The sequence below is a fragment of the Nannobrachium achirus genome (assembly GCF_963921795.1).
Source record: "Nannobrachium achirus genome assembly, chromosome: 7".
In the NCBI taxonomy this organism is placed as follows: Eukaryota; Metazoa; Chordata; class Actinopteri; order Myctophiformes; family Myctophidae; genus Nannobrachium; species Nannobrachium achirus.
In genome coordinates this window covers 2,104,598-2,126,225 of record NC_137816.1, presented here as the reverse complement: position 1 = coordinate 2,126,225, position 21,628 = coordinate 2,104,598, and the positions used below count along the sequence as shown (strand labels likewise).

At 42.4% G+C, this 21,628-nt stretch overlaps 1 protein-coding gene across 1 annotated transcript in view; it reads left to right on the top strand.

The window, feature by feature from the left end:
• adamts7 (a disintegrin-like and metallopeptidase (reprolysin type) with thrombospondin type 1 motif, 7) overlaps nt 1-21,628 on the top strand; it is a gene marked incomplete at both ends in the record, with an annotated part of 192,011 nt that overhangs the window by 148,386 nt on the left and 21,997 nt on the right. Inside the window, one exon of the mRNA XM_080729396.1 lies at nt 4,469-4,631. Within this exon, the coding sequence (XP_080585522.1) occupies nt 4,469-4,631 (163 nt within the window). The remainder of the gene's footprint in view (nt 1-4,468; nt 4,632-21,628) is intronic.

Sequence of the window (21,628 nt, the reverse complement as noted above, 5' to 3'; positions counted from 1 at the left end):
TAATATAGTATATCCTTTGAGACATGCATCCGTTTTTTTTCCCGGGCAAAATGAGAGAATCACGTAACGTTGATACGCTTGCCCAATTAGTTTTCCCCAAGGGCCGAATTATGTCAAGGGTACCAAGCCGAGGGCCACAACATTGCAGGGGGCGACGGTGGCGTTCCGGCTACTCCAGCGACAGTTCAGATATCGTCGTTGTCGGGTGAAAATCTTGTATGTCCAAAACCGTTCGTTTTCACTACTTTTGTGCGACGGCCTTGTATGATTTGCGAAAGAACATACAAATTTTGAGATACGAGATTTCCACCGACAACGACGATATACTAGTGTTGTTGCTGCTCTTATACCACCATTATTACTGGGGTTGGTGGGGGCCAGGCAGTAGCCCCCCGTGGGCCGCAAATGGCCCGCGGGCCGCCTATTGGGGAACCCTGCTATATATCGTGCAGCTTTTTCATTACGTTGTTGTGATAGGCTAATTCATGGACTGATTTCTATTGTTCTATTCTATTGTTGTCAGGTCTTGCTCTTTTTTTTTTTCAAAATGCCTGTGTCACTGATGACCTTCAAGCTCATTTACATGACAAAAGCCATTATTACCCACAGGGAATCTTTGTCACCAATGCAAGAGAGCAATAGCATTGTGCCCACACACACACACGCACGCACGCACGCACGCGCGCACGCACACACACACACACACACTGATTGAGTTTTGTTCTTTTTTACAGGAAATGGTAGTTAATAATAAGGATAAGGCATGCAGAAATGCTTGTGTCATCTTCATGTGAAGGCCACATTAGTAGGGCAGGAGAGAGGGGTCTACCAGCACCCCAATGACAGTTTTTCGAAACCTGTTTTTTTTGGACCGTTATGATGTCTAGTTATGATTTCTGCTTGTTGCCGTCGCCAACTAATGTCCCATGGGGTTCATTTTTAACCTTTTCTCACAACTATTCCCAATCTGAACTATACAATGGTCATAACAGAAAATACTACACCATACACCACAGGCTACATACAGACAGACAGACAGACAGACACACACACACGGATACACACACGGCCACGCTATGGAGACGGTGTGACCACCGCTCAAAAAGAAATAAAAAGATCAACGTTACTTTATATAGCCTACGCATAGCATAATCCAGCTGGTGCATGGGAGATAATATAGTGCTGTAAGATTTTCAAGGATCAAAACGTTTAAAGAGCAATTAAAATACTGTATAGATGAGATTGATAGTGCTTACAAGAAACTCACAAAATGTACATTGTACACCAAGATACACCACAAACAGAATACATGAACACAGTGGCGTGTGTCCCCGTTTCTACGGTTTCTTGGGCTGGATATGGCAGCCTGGAATGGTTGTTCAAGTGCAGCTAAACATGTTAGTAAACGTGCCACAATTAACAATAATGCATTGCTCCTGTGCAGCTGACCTGCGGAACTTGGGAATATGGGAGAATACAAGTGTGGAGAATATAATTATACCAGGGCTTTCTACCTTGTTAACACTTCTTGTGCCTATCCCGGACAAGTTCGGGATTTTTTCAATACAATATGGCAATATTTTTTCTGTTTTTGCTATTTTACTTACCCTGAGCTGCTTGTAGAGATGTGGGTGGTCCTGGCTCGTCCTACGCTTCCCAACGACCGAGTCTAGATGGTCCGACGATTTATTCCATTGAAAATGGTTTAGAATAAAGTTTAGAGCCCCCCCAAAAAAACTCAATCTATACTGTCGGCGGCGCGACGTATTCCGGGGTGCCTATCCCGATCTAATCCGGGATTTTTAATAAAATGAATTAATTAATCGGAGGCCTCAACGAAGCCCCGGTCTAAATGTCCATCCATGCCCCGGGCCGCGATTCTGTTTACATTGGCCCGTAATCGGGTAACGCCGCCGCACCACGCCACCGACTCCAATACAAACTCACATCTTTAGAGACCTTTTTCTCTGAACTGTGTTCCCAGGGCAGCGACAACGTTTTTTTGCGGCTAAATAGCTTCAGATCGGGCTTCTAAAAAATAAAGAAGCCAATAGCTAACTGTTAGCTCACTTCCTCCGGTCTTCGTTCATAACAGTGTTTGCAGTGAAAGCCCAAGCCACTTCTGCCAGTGTACCCAGAAGTTAGAGCGAAGGCCTATGGAGAAATGTCTGGCACTCTAGCGGCACCTTGTGGCCCCTGGCAGTAAGTGGGTTAAAGTGACCATTTTGTAAAATTTTGCATTTGTAGTTATTTTACTGTAATTTAACAACATAATAACCAGCACAGTAGACAAAGGGACATTCATGGATTTATATTTAAAAGTAACTTTTATTCCCCCCCCCTGGACCCAGGGTATGGCCATGACATTTTAGACGTATGGCCATCATCACACATAATGGGTGGTATAAGTGAACAAATCAAAAGAGAACCCTGCCATACCCAATTGACGCCCCTGCATAAACATATTGATACTCCAGATACTCCACAATTTGTTTGACCGTATTTATATTACAATGAAGGTTATTAATAAAATATGCATTTAAATCAAACATTGAGAAGAGACTACCCCTCTTATCCATGGATGATTACATCTTCTATTAAAATAAAATATAATTTCCGTAAGCCTCTCAGTTGAGTAAGGCAGTTCCACAGTCTGATCATTTCACATCACTGCCTTGTCAGGCAGCTTCCCAACTGTGCCAATTGCCATGGCCAACTTAGTGGTAAACAATACATACTGGCCTGCTTGATTTCCTGAGCTAAATCGTTTACATAAAAAGCAAACACACACACACACACACACACACACACACACACACACACACACACACACACACACACACTGATTGAGTTGTGTTAATTTTTTATAGGAAACGGTAGTTAATAATAAGGATAGGGATCATTTCTATAAATAAATGCCATAATAAATAAAGAGGTATAACTGCTGATAGAAACGAGTGAGGAAACAATGTTACAGGTGCATACAGAAGTGCTTGTGGCATCTTGTTGTGAAGGCCACATCTTTGAATGTGTCACTGCAATCCATACTCAATACGCTTTCATGTTTCAAGGTCTTCTTAAGAGAGGAGCAATGTATGTATTGCTTGTTGTTTGTTTTCTATACGTGTGTGGAAAAATGGAGAACAAAACGCAAACAGAGTGGGAGGAAGCACATCGCCTTGCTTCACACCAAATGGCGTGGGAAACCAGACGGTTCTGAGGTCGGTTAACTGCAGGCCAGCGACTGGGGCTTTGTATAGAGCAGGGGTCTTCAACAGGGGGTCTGGGACCCCTATAGGGGGTCCTCAGAGTTACTACAGGGGGTCCTCCAAATCTTTGAGTGATAGAAAGTTATTTTTCTCCTTTTTCTTTTTAACCACTTGAACCCTAGCGTCCATATTCTGAGAACTTTAGCCAAAAATAGCAGATCTAAAAGAGCACACTAAGTACAGAGTAAAGGGTCAAGTTTATTAAGTATGAGTGTATGACGGTTCAAGTGGTTAAATATCTGAAAACACAAATTGACATGAATCCAAAATACACTGATGATTGTGCTGTCAAACAATGAAACTATATGGAATCTATGAAGAGGTTGTGGGGGTCCCTGCTTCATCTCTCTCTCAACTAAGGGGTCCTTTGCCTGAAAACGTTGAAGACCCCTGGTATAGAGCTTTGATGGCTTTAAACAATGTACCATTATATCAGAGCAAAATTTATTCCAACAGTCCAGTCTCTATTTAAAGATTATTTTTTAAATTGACATTGCTTTTACCCTCAAACATACTGTATGTACATACATACATACATACATACATACATATAGTACATACAGTACATACATACACACATACATACACACACACACACACACACACACACACACACACACACACACACACACACACACACACACACACACACACACATACGGACAAACCTGTGTTAGAACACTCGATCATGCCGTAAAAGAAGATTGATGTTTTAATATACTATATGCACAGCAGCCATTTTGGAGAGAAGTTGGGTTTGGGCTTCTCACTTCCTTCACAGGGGATAATATGATAATATACTAATGAAGGCACTGTTCCATTCTGGTTAAATGTTAAACAGAGTCAGGGTACAGATATTGTGCATGTTGGCTCACTGGAAACACAGTGGGTCTCAAAGTGTGGTCCATGGACCTTCATGGTTCCTTGGGGGTCCCAAATGACCCCTTAAAAGGTGTATAACTCTGAGAGTGTACAAATGGACCCGTAAAGGTACATTTGTAAAAAATCTCAAGAGTTATGGGGGTCCTTGAAATAAAAGGTTTGAGCACCACCGTGCTACATGACTTATGGAACGGCCTTCATTCATATCACATTGGTAACACCTTTGAAGGAAGTGAGAGGAGACCCAACTCCTCTTCAATATGGCTGCTGGCTGTGCATATAGCCTATTTCCTAATCCAAACCATTCCCCTGTGTAGTGTTCTGCCTCTTGTGGTGGAGGTGTGCAGCGGCGGCTCATCAAATGTGTGGATACCAAGGCAGAGACGGAGGAGGAGGTGGACCAGGCCCTGTGTGACCATGAGCCCTCACCTGAGAGCGTCCAAAAGTGCAATCTGTACGAGTGCCAGAGCGCCCCCACTGGTGAGTAAAATCTGTTTTTTTTGTGTAAATGTTTTGTTTGTGCCTCATTTGACAATGTAGAGACAACACACGTTGTTTAGTCACAGAAGAAAATGGAATGGCATCTGCAACAATGGTTTGCAACCAGGATGGAACTCGCATTGAGTGACGGCACACAATTACTCATCACTTATTCATGTCTTTGTTATGGTTTTGTTACATGCCCAAAGCCCTCAGTAAGCAACACATCGTGGCTCTTTCTTCAAAATAGACAAACCCATCGCATATAGAACGGGTACACATTATTGTGTATCATTATTTTATGCTTTAACTATTGAAAAATCAAACCTCGGTTCGAAGTGGAGCGGTGAATCTGTGTGTGTGTGTGTGTGTGTGTGTGTGTGTGTGTGTGTGTGTGTGTGTGTGTGTGTGTGTGTGTGTGTGTGTGTGCGTGTGTGTGTGTGTTTGTGCCTGCACAACAGCGCCCCTCCTTTAACTTGTGTGGCCACTCAAGGTATTGCCAGGCTACAGACATACCCAGCCAGCCAGCCAGCCAGCCAGCCAGCCACATAGCCAGCCAGCCACGGACATACCTGTCTATTGGGAGCGCTTTCACCGCTCCAAAAATAGCAGATATACAAGCTCACAGCGCGGCACCGAGTGCCGCACTGCGAGCTTGTAGATCTGCAATTTTTGAAAAATCATGAAGATTAGAATTCTAACTCGATTCTATAAGTGTCTTTTGAATCCTTCTAAGATTTTTTGAAACCCTATGTTTCTATGTCAGCAATCTGGCTATAGCCATCGTCAAAGAAAAGGTCCTTTTTACTCAACTGGAGCTCAGTTAGTCTGTTCTTGAGAGACTACTATGTCAGTGGTAATCATACTTTTTCATGTGAAGGACCCCCAAACTGATATTTATTTGGCTACGGACCCGCATCTCAAAATATCTAGTTGCAGGGACCCCCAGAAGCAAAATTTAAGTTACAAACGTTCGCTTTGAAAATACATTATATTCAAAGATTTGCACACATTTTCACACATTTTTCAAAAATAGCAGATCTACAAGCTCGCAGCGCGGCACTCGGTGCCGCGCTGCGAGCTTGTATATCTGCTATTTTTCACTGGTTAAAGCATTCAATAATTCTAGGCCTAAATGGGTTAACTAGCTTCTGGAACAAAACAGAGCTGTGTATTATGTGCACAAAAATGTCTCTCTGTGCAACATAACTATTGGCTAAATGTTTTTGTTTATTTAACCTCGGAGCTAAAGGTGTTTTTAGCACCAAGGACTTTACAAAAAACTGTTGGCACACAGTATGCAAGCAACCAAAATATTGATACAAAATATTAAATAGATTGACACAGCAGTAGAATGTTATAATTATAAACACTGATTTTGTATGCTCTTGTCGTGCAGGTGTCAATTATAAAGATTACACGTTTGAGCGAATATTTTACATTATCCCTAGACCAGGCTTTCATTTGAGTGTAGAGGGGTCTAGGAAATTGCATGCACATGGTGTGCTTTCAGACAAGGTTGTTTGCTTACAATACATATGCTATTAAAATGTTCATGCTTCAATTGTTATGCACACATACAAACACATAACAAACAACTACACCAAAACACCAAAAACATCCTAGTACAAGCAACACCAATTGTAATTAAATGTAACAAAGGCACTTTTGTGATAAGTGCTCAGTAATCTCTGGCCTGACCCCTATTGCAGTCAGGAACAGGCCTGGAAATGAGAACCAAAAGAAAGTGTGTGTGCGTGTACGTACGCGCGTGCGTGTGTGTGTGTGTGTGTGTGTGTGTGTGTGTGTGTGTGTGTGTGTGTGTGTGTGTGTGTGTGTGTGTGTGTGTGTGTGTGTGTGTGTGTGTGTGTGTGTGTGTGTGTGTGTGTGTGTGTGTGTGTGTGTGTGTGTGCGTACGCGTGTGTGTGTGTGTGTGTGTGAGAGAGAGAGAGAGAGTGAGTGAGTGAAGTACGCGTTGCTATTCTTAATGTAATCTCTGTGCTCCCAGAGCACAATCTTTGCTGGCTGGGAATTCCCGATGTCTTTGCCAGCCTCGATCCCCGGACTCCTCCTGCTCTTATATCTCACATTCAACACGTTTATGGAGCGGTAATGCGGTATTGTTAATATCGGTGTGGATGCTCACACAATTATCGTTATTTGAATCATTATAGTCGTCACTTATCATTCTTGAAAATGTCAGACTTATTCTGCGTTCTGTGTGGATCTACTTTTGACAAAAACAACAGTTTAAAATAAAGAGAATTAGTTACTTGCCATAAACCTCCCAGTGTGTAAGGACTTTAGGAGTGTAAAAGCCAGGGGTGGAAAAAGTACTGACAGTTGGTAAAAGTACAAATACTGCAATGCAGAAGTACTCTGTTACAAGTAAAAGTCCAGAATTCAAATGTACTTGAGTAAACACCCGGTACGCAGTGCACTGGATTTACGAACGACACCCCACTGAGTGCACCGAATAAACAACCGACAACATGGCACACCAGTGCGTTGAGTGCGCATTTCCGCACGCACCCATTGGCTGTATCAAGGGCCATTTATAGTTACGTATGGTTGATTTTGTGTAAGTTTTGGGTGAGAGATTACGTACAGTAAATCCGTCGACATGCATAGTTCCTCCTCTACGTTATGTCCGTGCCGACCGCTCTCCGTTGGGCCGCACGCCACATTGCGCCTCGCAGCACAGAACAGAATAGCTATAAGCGAAGTATTTAGCCAAAATATGTAGAACCACAGAATTTCTTGACCCGACGTGCTGTTATAAGTGGTAACAGTCTGGACTGGTTCTGCTGTCTGTTGGCAAAGTTGCATCGCGGATTCGCGGTAAATGTAAAACTCCGCGAGGGTACAGATTTAACCACATATGGATCCGGACCCGGAGTAATTATAACAAAACACACCCGCTCATATAATTCCCAAGTATATGATGAGCCGCTGAGCTAATTAATCAGCTCTGCCTCGTCTTGCTGACAGCTGTTGGAGGATAGGCGGTGTGTGTGTGTGTGTGTGTGTGTGTGTGTGTGTGTGTGTGTGTGTGTGTGTGTGTGTGTGTGTGTGTGTGTGTGTGTGTGTGTGTGTGTGTGTGTGTGTGTGTGTGTGTGCGCGTGCGCGTGTGTGGGTGAGGAGTCAACAGTCAAGCCGTCCTCTTCACGTGGTTGCGACGTTCCTTTTTCCCTGTTTCTTGATACAATATATTTCTCATTGGAACACACAGTTTGAGAACCGCTGTCATAGAGCAGAGTTAAAGTAATTTTCCTCACTACTGCGCCTGTTTGACAACGGTGGCCGTGGGTACTTCTTGCTACGGATACATCTTGTACGCTGAGTCCGTCCAGTTGAGTGCTGTACGTAAGGGTCCATATACGGAGCTAAATCATCCGGAGTATTACGTACTGGGAGTCAAACCGGACCAAACGGAGGAAAGTTGTCTCATCCTCCGTTGCTTGTGTATTCCTGCGGTCCTTATGTACTACTTACTATGCATGGTACTTCATGCGACAGATTCACACAGTTTATTACACACAGGGAATACAGATAACAAGCTGTATCTCTTATTGATTACATATAGGAGTCCATTAGATGGCCATGGACTATTCTTAACAGTGTGTGCGTGCGTGCGTGCATGCGTGCATGTGCGTGCGTGCGTGCGTGCGTGCGTCTGTGCGTGTCTTGAGTGCGACTGTGACATGTGAGTGGAAAGGGAAAGACAGAGGGGAGCAAATATGGTGGCCATTCATCTGGTTTTAAGCCTGACAGTCTGTTTTTTTTACGAGCCTGTCCTCCACCCCATTGTCCGGTGTTTGTGAGAGTGATTGCTGTGTATGTGTTATTGGTTACATTTACATACAGTATCTCAGCAACTCTCCCGTTTCATTGGTATGGAATATCAGCTGGCAGCCAGCCTATTGCTGTGTGCGACTGTGCGTACAAATTGGCGTAGAATTGACGAGTATCGTTCACTTTGCAATGTGTGTTACGGACATTGTTGCTGGGCTTTTATCGAGCCCACTATTGAGCGTGTTCTAATATGTTGTGGAAAGATGTGAGACGACAAATTCTAAACAGAACTGGTATCTTTCATTATTGGCCAGTTGTTGTGACTGTGAGCTTGTGGCTGACCACCATCTATGAAGATAACAATTAAGAAAAGTAAAAAATATTTAGCCTATCATTAATAAATAAAAAAAACATTCATTAATGTGCAATAAGTGTTAAATGGCTTTATATTAGGAATAGTACTCTAATAATTACTTGATCGCCTCTTGTCTTGATTGTTTATACATGATGTCATGGTACGCTATATGCTCGATAACAGTCTTGATAAGCACAAAGCTTATTGATACCGGGTACTCAATACATTTGTTATCGAGTATGTAACAGGCTCGTGTTTCGAGCTTCATCCCTAGTCCCATACAGCAGGGGTTTTCAAAGTGGGTGACGGGGCACCCTGGGGTGTGCCGCGAGATAATTTGATAATATTTGGAAGTTATTTGGACACTTGAAAAAATATTTAGTATCATTTTAAACTTGAAGTACAAAGTTATTTTCAGTCAGTTCTAACCAAAATGGCTATTATCTCAACGTTTTCCTCGCAACATAATCACTAAAATATCGTCACTGTCGGGCAGAAACTTCGTATCTCCAAGTTTCAAATGTGTATGTCTTTTGTTAAAGTAAAGCCCTGCTTCATCATACAAGACTGTCGCACAAAACTAGTGAAAACAGCCGACCTACAAGCACACAACGCCTCGCGATGGCGAGGCATTGTGCTTGTAGATCTGATGTTTTCACTCGTTTTTTTTTAAACAATATGTTTATTTTCTTTTTCTTTCTTTTTAAAGATTCACATTACAAATACATGACAATGAAAATGAAAATACAAACTGCAATAAAATAACTTGAATGACACCACATACAAAAATAAATAAATAAATAAAATAAAAACATCAACTTACAAAAAATAAAAATGAGCACATATACCATTAACACCCACAGAGTCCCACATGTTTTCACTAGTTTAGTACAATTTATAGATGATTGCGTCGCAGTTACTATCAAAACCTCCACCGGCTGTCAGTCACACGTCACGCGTCACACTTTTGCCCTACTCATATATCCGCCACCGTTGCCACTATCCATGGCAAACTTTGCACACACACACTCCTTGGCTGCCAAACCATAACCTTCACCCCTCATTTCTCACATGGCCCTCTTCTAGCGCCACATTTTTGGACACTGCTCCTACAGATTTTGCCCTAAAATCACACAAAGCGGTACACAGTATCTCTAAAGTCATGTCATCAACATGGATCTGTCCCATTTCCCATATTCCCTCCTGATTGGCTACCATTGCCTTCTAAAGTTTGTGTATTCGACATGACGGTCGCTTATCTCCCGATTAGGGAGTCTTACTGGTAAATACAAAACGAACGGTTTTGGCATACAAGATTTCCACCCGACAACGACGATATGCTATAAATTAAAGGTGCTGGGAGTGAAAATTATATTGTAGGGGTGCCTCGGATTTAAAACAAAATATTTATGGGGTGCCCTGAGACAAAAAAAGTTTGGGAACCCCTGCCATACAGCGTGTCCGGAAAAGTGTCCTCCTATATCTGAGGTCCTACTGGTGGCCACCCTGGGAGCAAAGGAGGAGGAGGAACATTGGTGGGAGGTTAATATTAATTATATTAATTATATTAATTAATTAATATTAGACAAAGCACTCTCTTCCCATGGTTACGCGCGGTGGTCACCAGATTCCCACGGCTGTTGGAGAACACAGTGAAGTCCAGACTGTTATTGGTACAGCTGGTGCTAAATGGCAGGCGCGGCAATGTGGCGAGCGTCAAGGCAAGTGGCCAACGTGTTGCACGCTTGCATAACACTCCAGTAGAGGTCAAGTAAAGTAGTCAGGGAATTTTAATAAAACCCTGGGAATAAATTCCTTACCAAACAATTTCTTCACCAATGTGTTCGTAAAGGTGTGTTCATTGCAAGCATTTGTTTTGCACAAAAAAACATTCATTGGGCCAAAATCAGACGCAAAAAAAACTGTGGTTTAGTGATGAGTCATCACTTTTCACAAGGTGTATGGGGTCCATTTTTGGCCCAAGGAATGTTTTTCGTGCAAAACAAATGCTTGCAATGGATTCAGAATAATTAAAAACACCTAGTTAGACCCCTCACATCCCACTTAAAGCAGATTTTTGAGAGTGATTTTTTTCCCCCTTATAGTACAGTGTATAGTAAGTGAATGAGACCCAGAATTACCCTAGCTGTCAAACATTTTGCTAGGGATGTGTTACTAGTCACCTTTACAAACACATTGGTGAAGAAATTGTTTGGTAAGGAATTTATTCCCAGATTTGACAGGTATTCTGCTAATTTTCCCTAACTAAAGAGGGGAAAGTGTGAAAAAATGGTCGATAAGTAAGGATGACAGCTTTTGAATGAAGGGAAACCTCAGCTTCAATAACAGACCGCTGTCTAATTAAAGGCTCAGAGTAGACGTTGGAGCGGTTAGCGCAGCTCAAAAACAGGGGTCTTCAACGTTTTCAGGCCAAGGACCCCTTAGCTGAGAGAGAGATGAAGCAGGGACCCCCACAACCTTTTCATAGATTCCATATACCGGTAGTTTCATTGTTTTACTATCATCAGTGTATTTTGGATTCATGTCAATTTGTGTTTTTGGTTATTTAACCTCTTGAACCGTCAATTCTTAACACTTTCCAAGCCCCGCCAGAAACCCCTGAACAGAGGTACTGCCGTGGAATCTGCTATTTATTTATAAACATAATTTAAAAAAGCAAAGCACAAAATCATAACAACACGCTCAGATCACTCCGCGCAAGCCAGCAAACCATGCATGAAAGAGTTTTTTTGGTTGTCCAACCTTTTTTCATGGTGCTGTAGGCAGTTCTTCTCCGGTCATTAACATGGAGCGATACGGGGGAAACAGCGATAATGAACAGCACCCGAAAATACAATCCGTCTTCTGTGCACGCACATCGATCTAATCCAATGCAATCCACTCATTCCGAAGCCTTGATTTCGTCTGTCGTCTGATCGAAAATGATGAGGAGACGTGCTGGCCAACTGGCAGCATACACAATGCAAAGGCACGTAATGGCCGTCTGTGGACACCAGTTGCTCCCTAGCAGATGACGTCATCACTCTCCGACGCGATCCCGTCGCAGGAGCTCTCTTAAAGAGACAGAGCACGACCGGCGACTGTATTTTTTTTTTTAATTATAATTAATTTAATAAATTACGGGAAAGTACAGGAAAGTTCGAGCGGCGCATTGGGTGGTCCGGACAAGTTCGGGCAAGTACGGCCCGGCTTATACTTGACCTTTCACTCTGTACTTAGTCTGCTCTTTTTCCCCTCTACACCAAACCTCTTTGGTGTAGATCTACAAGCTCACAACGCCTCGCGCTGCGAGGCGTTGTGAGCTTGTAATATGGGGAATGGGACAGATCCATGTTGATGACATGACTTTAGCTTTGCGTGATTTTAGGCCCAAATCTGTAGGAGTTGTGTCCAAAACAACAATATTTAGAAAATAGGTCTACAAGCTCACAATGCTACGCATTGTCCTCGTCCCTTATATTCCCATAGGTTATATGGAGATCTCAGTGTTTGTCAGTCCTTGTTCATTTATGCCCATATATGGACATCTCTATATCTACTGTAACAGTCCTTGTCCCTTTATGCCCGGAGATCTCTTAACTGTAAGTCCTTGTCCCTTTTATGCCCATATATGGATATTCCTGATGTCATCAGTATATGAACATATATGGGCTTTCTGATATGCCCATATATGGAGATCTCTTAACTGTAAGCCCTTGTCCCTTTTATGCCCATATATGGATATCCCTGATGTCATCCGTATATGCCCATATATGGGCTTTCTAATATGCCCATATATGGAGATCTCTGTATCTCCATATATGGGTATAAAAGGATACTTCAGGTCTGACATCAGGTTTGTTTATATTGGGTTGCTAGGTTTGACATCACAAACTCCATGGGCCATCTGACCTAGAAATCTATATTTGGGCATAGATGACTCATCGTGACCTCATCATGATTTCAATCGCTATAAAAGGACTCTCAGTGACATACACTCTCCACAGATAAAGCAGTCAACCAGCCTACCAGTCAACGCATTCTTTGATTACTTTGTACAACTAGATTAACTTTTCAATGGCATCCCCACTGGAATTGACCGAAATGTACGACAGACAATGCCGGTCTTATATAGGGGTCATTTGTGTACGGTGTGATGTCATACTGATGTCAGCAGTGTGATGTCATACTGATGCGGAGATATGAGCAGGGCAAAGGTGTGACGTGTGACGTGTGACGTGTGACTCAGGGACGGACGGCCGGTGGAGGTTTTGATACTAAACTGCGACCTTACGGTCGCAATTACAAACTGCTTATAAATGTTTATAAATGATTTATAACAGGTCATTATTGTAAAGTGCTACCGTAGTGGACTACACTACAGTGTACTACTGCATCCTGTAAAAAGTCTATTATTGAAGCTTTTCTCTCTGTTTTAGATTATGGAGACATATAGGATTGCTTCTCCTTCAATTTTAAAGCGCCTTGACACTGTGTACCACTCAGCACTAAGATGGATCACTGGTGACAGCTATGGAACCCACCATTGTACACTATATGGGAACTCAGGTTTATCCTACTTATCTGAGAGGCGTGATAAACACTGGTATCTTTTTATTTTTAAAGCTCTCTCAGGATTGCTCCCCCCTTATATTTGTTCAATGCTGAATCTGGACCCTAGTCCCTATCAGACACGCTCAAGCGACATTTTGACGCTCAAGGAGCTTGGCAAGGCAGCATTTTCTATCAGTGCTCCACTTGCATGGCTCCAAAAATCATTAAAAATAAAATATCTGCCGGCCAATTTAGGATGATGGTTTCTAATACCTTTGTTCTAAACTGTATATGTTTTAATTAATTTAGCTTTTAGTTTCTGAACTTTCTACAGTTTTCAAGTATTCTCTTTTTGATTATTTCAAATGATGTCTGTAAATGTATATATGTATATATGTTGTTGTTCATCTCGGTTGCATTGTAAATGAGTGCTTGCTCTCAACTGTATTTCCGAGTATAAATAAAGGTAACAAACAAACAAACAGTAGTGAACTCAACAGCACATTTCGGAGACTACTCGGGTCGCCATTTAAAGGGATATTCCACTTTCAAAAAAACTTTTGGTCACTTTATCATCTAATCAGGCTTTTATGAACACCCTGAACAGTTTTTAATTTGCTTTGTTCAATATTTAGATATTTGATGTAAATGTTATCTGCCCCCCCCCCCCCCCAGGCTCAGGGCCTCTCCACACACACACCCATTGTAACTTCAAACTCCATTTTAACCATGATAGATTCATTGAAATCACCCATTATTTTTTCTGGTGACTCATACTGTCCTCCTAATACGTGAGCAGGCCGTGTTTTCTCAATAACCCTTTTCATTTATTTTTAATAATTCTTTTGGAAAATGAGAAAGATTTATCGAAAAAACACGGCCTTCTCACGTATTAGGAGGGTAGTTTGAGTCACCAGAAAAAATTATGGAAGTTTTCATTGAATCTATCGTGGTTAAAATGAAGTTTGAAGTTACAATGGGTGTGTATGTGGAGAGGCCCTGAGCCTGGGGAGACTCATGCAAAGCAGAGTTTTTTTTTTTTTTTTTTTTTGAATATCCATTTAATTGCGTCATCGCTGTCACACAGTTAAAACACCAGCGCTCAGACCGCTGGCTGTTGGAGCAATAAATTCACTCCCCAATTGTGGATTGTAAATAAAATAACATACCAACATGATGCAGAGTTGTTATGAGAAATAGGACTATATTTATATGAGGTTTTTATTTATCGCAATTCAATATAATGTTATATAAATATAATGTTTTTAATTTATTTATGGACAAATTAATTAATAAATGGGTAAATAAAATATGTTCGTGCCACAATTCATTTGTCTCACATGCATGCAGGGCAGGCATGCATGTGTTGTGAAACAATGAGATTAGTGTCACAAATGAATTTAATATACACCCATAAGATTTATTGATTTGTAATTAATTCCATTCGCATTGCATCACAACAGCATATTTATATGGCTACATTGCATGTCCCGAGACGCACTCGAGGCTGTGGAGGGTTGGGAAGAAACGAGAGAGGAAAAACAAGCCTCCAGCGTGTATTCTTGTATATTCTCTTCATAACCAACCTTTTTAACCAAGCTTTTTAAAAGTGTCCCATTTCCCATATTCCCCCCTGATTCGCTACGATTGCCTTCTAAAGTTTGTGTATTATCACCAGTAATTATCTCCCGATTACTGGTAAATTATTCTCTGGTCACAAGCATAGGCGATTCTAGCCTCTTCTAGCAGGGGGTGCAAGATTGGATTCTTCATGCACGCGCGCAATTTCTGATTTTGTATGGTTTATCCTGTTGTTTTAACAGGTTTATGTTTTACCTAATTGTAACAATATATAAACTGTGCTTTTCTAGACACGATGAGCATAGTATGATTTATTTACTTATTTTTGCAACAACTTGTGTAAAATACATTTAAGAGAGAGGGCTTTAGGAGCAGTTCACCACCAAATTCACCAACAGAGATGAATAACAGACACTTTTTTGCTCTGTGGAAATTCGTTGCTTGTGGTAGCTTGCAATGACTTTATGAGGTTGTTCACCCCTGGCGGCCAGGGGGTGCAAGTGCACCCATAGACACCCCTTAAAATCGCCTATGACTCACAAGGCATGTAGAACCCCTTTTTAGTACACTATAATAGGGAATAGGGTGGATTTCCGACGCAGCCTAACTGAATCAGCAATCATGGACAGGCCAGGGTTTGAGATGCCTAACATGGTCTGAAAAAGCGTTCCACGGTTTGGCACATTACAGCAGAGAATGATGGGTTTAAGGAGGGGTCTTCAACAGGGGGTCCGGGACCCCTAGGGGGTCCTCAGAATTACTACAGGTGGCCTGCCAAATCGTTGTGTCATAGGACCTTTTTTCTTTTACATACTTAAACCCTAGCATGCCTATTCTGAGAGGAACAGTAGCCAAGAAATAGCAGATCTACGAGCTCACGACGTTGTGAGCTTGTAGATCGGCTGGCCTTTGGGGTAGAGAGGGGAAAAGAGCACCTGTTTCGAATGATATCAACGCACTTAATGCGAAATATTCACGTGTTTTCAGACGCTTCAATGCAGAGGTATCCGTAGATACCGGATACTGGGTATCCCGGTATCTCACCAATGCAGAGATATTAGTTGTAAAATGTCGACATCCAGTGGTCAACCTCAGAGGTACACAATAATAAAACCTGAGCTGAATTCCAGCATCGAACCAGATGCCATGGATTCCATGTTCCCCGGTGTAACGCCACAGACCCCGACGGAGCGGCGCGATATTGGGCGCCGATGACCCCCGTGAGTCGCCACCGAGGCGAGCGCTAGCGAGCCGAGTTGCCGCGACGAGCGGTGGGAACGGCGACCAATCCCACTCAGCCGCGTTACCGAGATATGTGCCGTTATGGACAGAATAGTAAATATTCAGTCCCTCACTATCCACGTCTACCCCACTGCACGTCTACCCCACTATCCACGTCAAAGATAAATGCATAAAAAAGGAGTCACATCATCCGTTCATTAGCTCAGTCAGTAGAGCACGGATGCAACAAACCCACGGCTTGGGTTCGATTCCCGTGAGGGGAATATAATATTCCAGGCGACAGATATCGGCGCATGCGTACATCAAAGTGCACGGAAACGAGTATCCCGTGGATACTCCGTGGATACCCTGTGGATACTCTCTGCATTCAAATGCATGATAAATGGTGAAAAAGTCCGATTGAATGCGAAGAGAGCAGTCGAAGCTGGTGAAAAGAGCAGACCATGTACAGATTGTACAGTCAAAGGTCAAGTTTGCTAAGTATTGAGGGTTTACTTGGTTAAATGTCTGAAAATACACATTAACATGAAATTAACATGAATTCAACACTGATGTCAAACAAGTGTATGAAGCCACTGTATCTATGAAATCAATGAAAAGGTTTGATCTGCAACGCAATTTTATACAACATGTAGGGTCTCTCTCTCTCTCTCTCTCTCTCATACTCTCTCTCTCTCCCTCTCTCTCCCTCTCTTCATTGTTTGACAGCACAATCATCAGTGTATTTTGGATTCATGTCAATTTGTGTTTTCAGATATTTAACCACTTGAATCATCATTGACCTTTCATTCTCTACTTACAGTAGTCTGCTCTTTTTCCCCTCTACAGCAAACGTTGTGAGCTTGTAGATCTGCTATTTTTGGCAAAGGTTCTCAGAATATGGACACTAAAGTTCAAGTGGTTAATATAAAAAAGGGAGAAAAGGTTCTATCACTCAGTTTTGGAAGACCCCCTGTAGTAACTCTGGGGACCCCCTGTTGAAGACCTGGTATAAGGAGTAGAGTGGCCACTAGGGGGGCTGCTAGTCATTGACAGCAAGTAACAGTAAGTAACTCGTGTTTCCTAAACCCACCAGGCTTGAGTTAAGACCCGCCTCGCGGAAACTCCCCTCTCAATAAGTATGAAAGTACATATGAACCTTTTTACAGTCTATGATATGAACATGTAAATTGCAAAGCAATACCGTACCTACTACCTGCCGATCCATTACAATAATACACGCAGCATAATACGCCCAAAGCCATATCCAAACAATTTAACTGATAATCAATAAGAGTTTATATTTGAGTACAGTAGTGACGAATTAATAGATTTCTCAGTACAAAGTAAGTTTCAAGTATTTTTATTTTATTTTATTTTTTTAGCACCGTTTATTTTGAGCACTGTAATGACGAATTAATAGCTGTGCATTGTGCAATGCAGGCTTTTAAGTTTGTCTTCATGCCTTTACTAGGTCTGACTTTATCCACCCTCCATGTGTCCGGCAAGGATTTCAGACACTCCTTGAAATACTCGCTTTTCCGCGAGGCGGGTCTTAACTCGAGCCTGGTGGGTTTAAGAAACACACGTAAGTAGCATACAGTACGAGAGTAGAGGAAGTCAACTTCAGAGCACAGGAATTCCCACGTCCCACTGCCCAGTTTGTTGTTTACTGTTCCACATGGGGGGGGGGAGATAGCAGGATGCGGATGGGGTTAGTGGGTGAGTGGGTCAAAGAGTGTGTGTGTGTGTGTGTGTGTGTGTGTGTGTGTGTGTGTGTGTGTGTGTGTGTGTGTGTGTGTGTGTGTGTGTGTGTGTGTGTGTGTGTGTGTGTGTGTGTGTGTGTGTGTGTGTGTGTGTGCGCGCGCATGTGCGTGTGTGAGTAAAGGGGAGTTGCACACAGGAAATGCTACGTATTGAATTGCAGCTGTGACATTTGGACCCTACTGATGTCATGGGTTCTCTATGATCTGGGAGACACTGGAGATGCTGTGTGAGCTTTTGTGACTGCAGATGAAAGTGACATGGCTTGGTACAGGCTAGAATGGACACTGCTCCTACAGATTTTGCCCTAAAATCACGAAAATCACTACACAGTATGTCTACACTCATGTCATCAACATGGATCAGGAAGATTTTGGCAAAACACATTTTTGCCCTATTTGTGGAGATAAGTGACCTACGGTCGCTTATCTCCCGATTAGGGAGTCTTACTGGTACAGGCTAGAACGGTGGCTTTGTTGCTGGTGATTATCGGAATAATTTTACTTTAGAAAATTGTGAAATAATGCAGTTAGTTATGTTGTTGATTTAATGACTGTTATATTCTTGTTGATCTGTGTTTTCTGTGCACAGCCTTATCCTAATATATCTTTACTTGTTTAATTTGGCAGCAGAGTATTAAGCTGTTATGCTAATAAAATACTCACAGAATGACAGGACTAATTATTATCTACTCAATTGAGTCACAGCATCACAAGTTTAAATTTGCATTGTGCAAAAATGTTGAAAGGCAATATAATATGTGCTTCATAATGTTGTCTGGCAGTATTATTATGTCTCAATAGATCTTTGTATGAAGGTTTCAGTTCTTATGCATTTCTTATTCTTAGTCTTAATAAACTGAAGCTATGGACAATATTCACGGCAGACATTTTCATGGGTAAATTCAGCTGGCTTTTGTATGCCGGTATGAAGTTAAAGGAGCTGTCTTTCACACACACACACACACACACACACACACACACACACACACACACACACACACACACACACACACACACACACACACACACACACACACACACAGCGACACCAAGATCAACGCAAGATTATGCACATTAAAGGACAACTTTAGTTTTTTACAACAAGGGTGCATATTTTAGATTGTAATTAAATAACATAAAAGATGAGTGTTAAATTGATTTCATTTACTTCTTTCTATTGTTTTAGAGATTCTTATTTCAGTGGTTGGGGTCATGCATACCAAGATATAACGCAACCTTTCATGGTTGGATGTGACTTATGGGGGCTAGAAGTGTTACTGTAAATAGCAAAAAATAAACTGCTGGCTTATTGTGTCTAAAAAGACATATTTAGCCACGTGTACGCATGCCCCCATGCGTACACATGCCCCACATTTTAGCACGGTAAACACGAAAAAACAATAGAACGAAGCAAATGAAAACATTTTCACACTCACTTTTTCTATTCTCCAATTACAATCTAAAATATGAACCCTTGTTGTAAAAAAACAAAGTTGTCCTTTAATGCAAGAGCAATAGGGAATGGTTTTCAGTGGTAGGGTCATTCAAGACAATAGGTCTGGCATATTATTTATGTATCTAGAGATCATGCACTGATAAAAAAAAACTGTCTTAAGAACGATACTGAAATGAATTTGGTATTTGGTCTGTGAAATAATAGGTAACAGGCTATTCTGTTGGATCATTGGTTTCCCTGTTGACAACTGGTTTGACATTAAAATGTTACCTGAACGGTAACCCTCTGCTGTAGCTCACTTATGAATAAAATTAGGCAAAACAATGTAAAGGTAGTCCCAGTGTCCTGTAGATGTCTCTAGTTTCAGTGGTCTGGAAACATGTATTGAAACAACCTTTTTGCCCACCTGCACATAATTTCCATCCATACATGTGTAGGCCAGTCAATCTAAGCTAAAAGGGCCTGACCCAAAAGAAATTGCAATAGTAATGGTTCAAGGTTTTTTATGATCCTTAGGGTCATCCAAATAACATATTAAAAGGTTTTTCATGATTCTGAATCCATTGCAAGCATTCGTTTTGCACAAAAAACATTCCTCGGGCTAAAAACGGACCCATAGAACTATGGTATAGTGATGAGTCATCGCTTTTCTGGGGTCAGCTCCGTTTTGTAGTGTCCGTTTTTAACCAGACGAATGTTTTTTTGTGCAAAACGAATGCTTGCAATGGATTCAGGATCATGAAAAAACCCTAGTTAGACCCCTCACATGCTACTTAAAGAAGATTTTATGGGGGTCTTTTTTTCCTGTATAGTAAGTGAATGGATCCAAACTTGAACCCCCTAAATTTACCTTGATCCGCTAAATATATAATTCACAACTTTTAATATGTTATTTGGATGACCCTAAGGATCATAAAAAACCTTGAACCATTACTATTGCAATTTCTTTTGGGTCAAACCTTAGATTGACAAGCCTAGTGGTGCAGGCCTATCTATAGCTCCGACCAGCCCCTGAATCACAAGCCACGGCCACAAAGAAATAAAATACAAAATGTTCTGGCGATTCAGGTGATGAATAATGGAGTGTCAGGCTTGTGCAGGTTGGCAGAAACTCAGATTTTGACCGTTTCACCAGTCGGGGCGACTCAGCCGGATCTTAACCATACGTGACAGAGTCCCGGAGCTACAGCGGAGTGGGAGGTCACAGGTTACCTGAACAGTGGTGGAAAAAGTACTCACATGTTTTACTTAAAGGACCTACACCATGAATTTTCACTTTTTCTATTTTAAAACCTTTTTTTAGGGTCCCACTGGCACCTTCTATCCTCACAAAGTCCTATTTCTGACCATTGTGTCTTTCTCTGTTTTTGGGAAGGCAGAGCTGAAAAGCTTTCCACGGGTTCTCAGAACAGTGCTGTTCTGAGAGTTGACGCATTGACGCATGTGACGTCACACGCGTCGTCGTCGTCCCCCCCCCCCCCCCCCCCCCCCTGCCCGTCGGGTAAAAAACAGAGCTACTGTTGTAAACCCAGCCCCTCATTTGTTTCTAATTTGCTTAGCCTCCACCTCCATCTGCAGCTGGCTTACTGTTCTGGGGCCGCCATTACTGCTCACTCAGTGCTCTCTCACTCTGCCTCCCTGTATAGTAGACAGAGTCATTTCCTTCTTTTATTCTATCAACATTTTTGCTATCAACATGTCCAAGGAGAAGTCTAACGTTCCTGGATCGTCACTATAAATGTGACGTTATAGACTGCGAGGACCCAAGCTTCGTCCCTTCTAACCCTAACCCGGAGCTTGCGGGGCGAGCGCCCAGGAGCTCCGCGAGCGCTCCGGAGCTCCGCGAGCGCCACGGAGCTCCGTGAGCTCCGAGCCCGACGGAGGTGCACCGTCTCGGGCTGCGCGAGCGCCCCGGAGCCCCCGTAGCTCGCGGTCAAAAAGTTTGGGAACCACTGTTCTATACTAGGCTATGATGTCCTTGGTTCATTATCGCCAAAATAAACATTGTTCTACCGTGAGTGATACGTAGTATGCAGTGAAGAATATAGCCTACAATCAGCGATTCTGAACGTCGACTTTACTATGAAATGGATGCGGGGCGAGCGCGAGCCCCGGAGGCGCGGGCCGGGTGGGTGCGGAGCTCCGAGCCCGACGGAGGTGCACCGTCTCGGGCTGCGCGAGCAGGGCGAGCGCCCCGGAGCCCCCGGAGCTCGCGGTCAAAAAGTTTGGGAACCACTGTTCTATACTAGGCTATGATGTCCTTGGTTCA